The sequence below is a fragment of the Micropterus dolomieu genome, linkage group LG13 (genome assembly GCF_021292245.1).
Source record: "Micropterus dolomieu isolate WLL.071019.BEF.003 ecotype Adirondacks linkage group LG13, ASM2129224v1, whole genome shotgun sequence".
Classification (NCBI taxonomy): Eukaryota; Metazoa; Chordata; class Actinopteri; order Centrarchiformes; family Centrarchidae; genus Micropterus; species Micropterus dolomieu.
Genome location: NC_060162.1, coordinates 28,339,954 through 28,346,692, shown reverse-complemented (window position 1 = coordinate 28,346,692; position 6,739 = coordinate 28,339,954). Strand labels below are relative to the sequence as shown.

The 6,739-nt window shown below is 39.0% G+C and overlaps 1 protein-coding gene across 2 annotated transcripts in view; it reads left to right on the top strand.

The window, feature by feature from the left end:
• Positions 1-1,164: 1,164 nt before the first annotated feature.
• pip5kl1 (phosphatidylinositol-4-phosphate 5-kinase-like 1) overlaps positions 1,165-6,739 on the top strand; it is a 26,713-nt gene continuing 21,138 nt past the window's right edge. The window contains exons 1-2 of one of the 2 annotated variants that reach the window (XM_046067038.1): positions 1,165-1,303; positions 2,711-2,926. In XM_046067038.1, the coding sequence (XP_045922994.1) occupies positions 1,301-1,303; positions 2,711-2,926 (219 nt within the window). In that variant the 5' untranslated portion in view covers positions 1,165-1,300. Of the gene's footprint in view, positions 1,304-2,393; positions 2,585-2,710; positions 2,927-6,739 lie in introns of those variants that run through there. The other variant, XM_046067039.1, reaches the window with a different exon arrangement.

The window sequence follows — 6,739 nt, the reverse complement described above, 5'->3', positions numbered from 1 at the left end:
AGTAACAGAGAGAAGAGCTTAAAAGGTGCAAGGAGCTTCACATCATGCTTGTTGCTATGGAACTACCCAATGGCATAGATGGCTAATTTACAAAAGGGGTTAGCCATCATTTACTGAAGCATTTGCAGTCGGTGGTAGCAAGGTTGGTAGAAAACACAAGAGATTTATAAAATTTGGACATACATCAAATTAAGACTTTTTAAACCTCTATTGTGAAACAGAGAGTGCTCTTAATACAGCACACAGGGCAGAAATGGTTAAACATCCTCCCTTAAAATGATTCCTAAATGAGCCACCGATCTTGTATTTACTTGACGACCAGAATGTTAAAGGATCAGTTACTCTTAAATAATGGGTCACTCACAAATATGTAGTATTGTCTAAAAAAACACTTTTAATTTCCTACAGCAGCTTGCCATTGTATTTTTAGAAGTCATTACTCAAACAGGTGGAAAGTGTGCATTTGTTAGGGAATATTTTCAGTGGTACTGTAGTGAGTACTTGGGGATGGAGTATGTAGGACTGAGTCAGAGTAAACTACAGTGTGTGTGTGTGTGTGTGTGTTCATGGTGATGAAGGAACATGAGACCCAGTGCCACAGCGAGGCTCACTGATGTATTTTAATATTTTCTGAATAACTATGGAGCTCTATGGCTCAGAGGAAGAAGAGATATCAGGCTGTGAGACACACACAATACTAGATAGTTGGAGACATTAATTGTTGATTTGGCTCTGCACGTGGGATTCCAAGGACGGACTGGCCATTGTGAATACCAGGAATTTCTAGACAATTAGGCCGACGCACCACATAGAGGCAAAAAAATGCAGTTCAAAATCGATTTGTATGTGCTTTGATCGACTGGCCCGCAATGTGTGGTTACTGACCCAGACGTGGTTTGGGAGGGGCCATTTTAATATGATTGGCTATGTCAATCAATCACACACTCCACATCAGAACATAATAAACACGGCTGAAACACGGACCTAACCCCTAGCCCGGTTATTTAGTTCTTTAAATATCATGGAGAAAAACCATGCGACGAAACGCAAAGGTGATGCTGAAAAGTTGAGGGACGAAAAGGAGAGGTCGCTTGAGGCAGGTGCAGAAAAGTGGCTCAAAATTAAAGACTTTTCTTTTGGTGCTGCTGCTACTTCTACCTTCACCAGTGGAGACAGCAGTGAGGATACCGGTGGACCCGGTACTAGAGCTGGCCTGGGTGAACATGAAACAGACAGACGAGATGAGGGCAATAAAAACACAGAGTCACAGCCCCCAGAGCCCAGGCAAAGCACCAGTGACATGGTAAGACTGATGATGATATGGCTTATTTGGCTAGCTTGCTTACAAATAAGGTAGTTAACAGTTGCACAGGTATCAATGAGACATTAATATGATGGCTTACTGTTTGATTAGCTTAGAGACTAACCACAAGGCAGATCTTTTTGTGGGTTCATGAAACAAAAACTACTGTAATTCTTAACCTGCTATAGCTGCTGTCTAGTTGAAATTATTTCTACAATGTTTCTACAATGACTGCTGCCTACCTGCCTAATGGTAAAGTGGCCCCTGACTAGTATACTAATAAAGGTATATTAACATCCTAACATTATGTACAATTTTACTGATAGTATTATATTTTAGTGGTGTCCTAACATATTGTAATCTTAATCCTAATTACTTTCTATCTAATCTAATCTAATTTAATCTAATCTAATCTATGCTGAGGAGTGAGTTAGTGTGTTTCTGCAGTCATAAACAAAGGAGTGTACAAGTCACAAGCTTGAGAGTTTGTGTATTGGTCATTTGACCTATTTTCTGGTGCAGATAGAAATATTTGTTCATATTTTTTCAAATACAATTTTTATTGAAATTAGCCAGAGAGCTAGATCGGTGTTTCTAGTTTTGAAAATGTAATTGAATAGCTCATTTTGTGATGTACTGCAAAAAGCTCTCAGGAATGCAGGAATAAAGGTCTCTAAAGACCCAGGGTCCCCAACAAATGCTTTGTCTGGAGAGTGTACAAATTCCATGTCCACATTTTTTTTTACCCCAGTCTGGGCTGGGATTGACAATAAGAAAAATATATAATATTACCAGACTTGACCCTTATTTGCTTTATGCCTTGTGCCTTATGTAGATATTTGTGCAAAAATACATTTTGGTTATAAATCTGCACCGTATTTGCCATATTGGTCAAATTCAGCAGCTTCTTAAGCAAAAACTCTTTAGAGCAAACTTATGTTTAGTCTTTTCAGAAAGATGCTTTTATTTTAAAAATACTTTTTAAACATACATTTTGCATTTTTGCACCATTGTTGTCCACTAGTGTCCTGTTTGTCTTTGGCTTCATGTTCAATTATTGTCTTATGTTCCTGCAGGTACACTAATGAATGAGACATTATTGTACTTGTTACTTATTGCGCTGTAACAAATGTACACATACAGTAATTGAACATTTAAGATTTGTTTTAATGAAGAGCTGTGATGGTTGGAGGAGCAGCTTTATGCCCACAGCACAGCCCATGAAGCGATGATCCCTTTGTGTTGGTCTCCATAGTTACCCTGTCAAAGACTCCACTGACAGTGAGCTATCTTTTGTGTTTGTCTCTGGCCTCTACTCACTCTTTGATTTCTTTTTGCTGGAGCTTTGAAAACCATATCTGCGTTTGCAGTGGATGTGATGCAGTTGTGATTTCTTTTGCATGCCAGATGGAGATGTCAGCGGCTACAGGTGGCCTGGGGATGTCTGGTCACCGTCAGCACTCCGGCACAGTGAAAAGGAGGAGGTGGGGTGGTTTGAGGCAGCAGTGGAAGCTCCTGGGCTTGTTTGAGATCGATCAGCAGCACGAGTTCTACAGTCTGACCTGCATGATGAAGGAGGGATTGGCAGCAGCCACCCAAAACACCACACACAACGCACCTACAGTGAGTACGGGTCAGCATGTTTAAAAATGTACCAACTTAGTATTTAGGTTCATGAAATTACAGGCAGGGCTTCACTTTTACTGTTAGTCAGTGCATTAAAACAATACTTATCATAGTATTAGTATATTACAAGTAAACATACCTAAACTGAATACATGAAATGAATAGGCTTTAACAAATATCCAAATTAATTAATCCAAATGCAAACAGGTTAACATTACGATATTGATTAGTTCATCTTAGCCTTAATAGGAGCATATACATTTGAACATTTGGTTTTCAATTGATATGAAGCATGATCTCTATAGCTGTTTTTACAACACAGCACGAAAACTGTTGCCAAAATGACTACAACCTATCAATGTTTTTTGTCATTAATGCTTTTCCAAATATTTTCATAAGATTACAAGATTTCAATCAGTTGAGATTTCCTTAAGAGTGAATAATATTTAATATGCACAATAAAGTAAAGTAAAAGTAAAGAGCCATTGGCAATTAGACCCTGATCACTGATTACAGAGAAAGCGGGACAAGAGGGAAAGAGAGAGAGAAAAATGTGAATGAATGAGTAGCATAGTCTTCCTGATCAAACTTAGGTTAAGCTTCATTTGAATATCACTTTTCAAAACAAAGTTACAATGTGCTTTACAACTTAAAATCCTGTCCAACACCTAGCCATCCAAAGACCATGTTACGACCCCACCAAAGCTCATTACAAAGGTGATCGAACATAATCAAAGGAGTCAAGGAGTTGTACCAAAGCAAACATACAGTACATTTATTAAATAAAACATGAAAGAAGTCAAAGATCAACTCAAACAAAATAACAGGTCTGATGGGCTGGCCAAAACAAACAACAGAAAGGTAAAGGGCTGTAGGATCTGGAGGCTTCCCCTCTACCCTAAACCAATCTCAAACTAACTAAACAAACGGAAACAAAGCCACAAAAACTAAACTACCAATCCCATAAAAATATAAGAAAAACAACAATCAAAAGAATACAAATTTGCAGCAGTCCCAGTCAGCCTGCTGCTGCTGCCATGGCTGGAAGATGGACAAAAGAGAGAGACAAGCACCCAACCCCCTCTTTATTGTATCCCACAGGGACATTAGATGAGCCAACATAAACATCAAAATGTTCTAAAGCCATGGCACTTGCCAAAGCATCCTTTTCAGTGGTCGAGTACCATATCTGATGCAATGCAAAAGTTTTTTTTTGAAAAGTAGCAAATCAGATACCCTACTTCATCATCACCCTCCTGTAAAGTCTTACTGCTCCATCAACAGTTTGATGTGGCCGCTTGGGAGTTTTTGGAGTACCAAAACCAAAAATCAAGCAGCCTCAGCACAACTGCAAAATTTCTGACTCACAAATGACTGCATCCCACAGTACAGCACAAGATCCAATTAAACAAAAAGCCGACTACGTCCACAAAATTACCCATAACTCTAAAAGTCAATACACAGTACAAAAGGCTACAAACAAATCAACACATCTAGATTACAACAGCTTTACTTCCACCAAACTCCCCAAATCTATATCTCAAAAACCTTTTGAAAACTTTACAAAGTTTACAATTAGTATGGACAATCCCCCAAATGATGTTACGATCCCCACAAAGGTCATTACAATGGTGGGCAAACATAATCAAAGGAGTCAAGGAGTATTAAAGAAAAAAAAAGTTTATCAAATAAACCATGAAAGAAGTCAAAGGTCAACTTAGTAATAACAGGTCTGATGGGCTGGCCAAAACAAACAAAAGAAAGGGAAGCCCTCCAGATCAGTCCACAAAGGGCGTGGGATCTGGGGCCTGTACCACGAAGCGAGTTCAACATACCCAGGATATCTATTTGTTATCTGGCTTAACTAACCTCAACATTCGCGATTGGGATGAGCTGGTTATCAACTCAAAGCTGGTTATCAACTGAAAGCTAGTTATCAACTCAGTAAGTCAACCCAGTGTTTCCCAATCCAGACATGAGCGTGTTCACATAAAAGAGGCATTAGCAGCAGGCATTACATTTTACAAACCAAGTGCAAACTGTAGCCAGACAAATAGACACAGTTAAGTAGCACAGCTGCAGCTGACGCATACAGGAAGACAGAAGATTGCTGACAGTGTGAATGCCTAAAGGAACACCATAATCTATAATAATGTGTTGATTTGATGTGTATTTATGGCGTCTATGAACATATTAGCCTTATTTTTTCAGCACGGCTGTGTGTCTGCGTTTCCACATTAAAAGACTCAGACACTGAATAGATGGTCATTCAAACTCACTTTTAAGAACTTCTCGTCACTTTAAAAATAAGATTCATTTATCACACTCAAAAGTGTTTGAAACATTGTTCTAAATGAACTTCATAAAGCAACAAAATGAAAAATCCATTCATGTCATAAAATGTGCTCAAATAGTGGTCAAAAGACTGAATCTCGACATTTAGGCTGCTGTAAACTCCCCCACATTACCTTTGCCCACATCGCAAAAGGTGGGGCTGTACATGACCAGTCACTCTAATAACTACTAACCTAAAATATATAGCCTATAGCCTATTAAAATTTATTTAAATATCCCTACCAAACTATATGCTCATAATATTCATCCTCACATAAGAAAAATTAAACCCATTAATTTTAATGCCAGTGACAGACCAAATAAAAAACACATTTCAAAGCAGTAAGTAGGCTTAATGTAAAAACCTACAATAGAAGTCTCAGTCTCTGTAGAATGATATCACTACACAAACATTTCTCCACATCACCACAGCAAACATAAAAGCAGCCTGTAACAGTGTGCGGGATCTCCTTCGATTGGTGAGGTCAGGAAAGTCCCTGACTGCCTGCTCCTCCTCTCTGTGTCCTTTGCATGCCCTCCGCTTGATCATGCCATTTCATCCATAACCTGACTTTTGTGGAATAAACTGGTGTTGTTTGTGCTCTGTTCTAGAAACAGGACATTCTTACTCTGATGGACTATATTAATGTATGTTTTGTAATACAATTTTCACAAAATCTGCTTCTATATTTTCTTTTGCAAGTGTTTTTGATGCTGCCTCACTGTGCTCCCTCCCTTTTCACCCAAAGCACACGAGCTTGCTCACACACATGTGCTACTGCTGAGCCTGGGCAGTTAGATACAGAAAGGAGCACACACACTCACAGCTAGAGTTTTAACACTGTGATCTAACTTTACACTATAAAATAACACTTTAAATGATGACAATGTAGACCACCATTGCTCTAGTAATTAATGATAACAATTTAGGCTATAATGCTCCAAAATAATTCACAACAAGAGTTAGGAGAGTTAGTTAGAGCAGGTTAGCCTTTCAGCATAAGTTACCATGGTGATCCACCTGGTAAGTGAACCACCCGAGAGGAAACATAGAGCACAACATGAGTCACAATATCACAAGTAAATCTATGGGAATGTAACAGGGAAAATGTAACAGACCAACCTCGGTAGGGCTGGGTATCAAGTTCCATACTTTTTAGGCACCGACCGAATTGCCTCAGTGCCACTGAGTATCAAAAAATGTCTGGTTTTTGATACCTAAAGGTTCTTGTTAACGTCAATGAGCCAATAAGCATGCAGCATGCTTGATGTGCCCAAATCTAAAAGTGATTGTAATTGGCTGTGGTGATGTAAACACAGCACAGAGACGTGGCTCGTGGATGTAAAAGACGTGGAGAAAATCAAGTGTGGCCACGTTGCACAAGGCTTGATGCAATATTTGTGATGTAAGATAATAGCTGCCAAGAGCAGTGACTCGAAACACCAGGTGAAGCCCTCGACTGTGCATGGAATAAA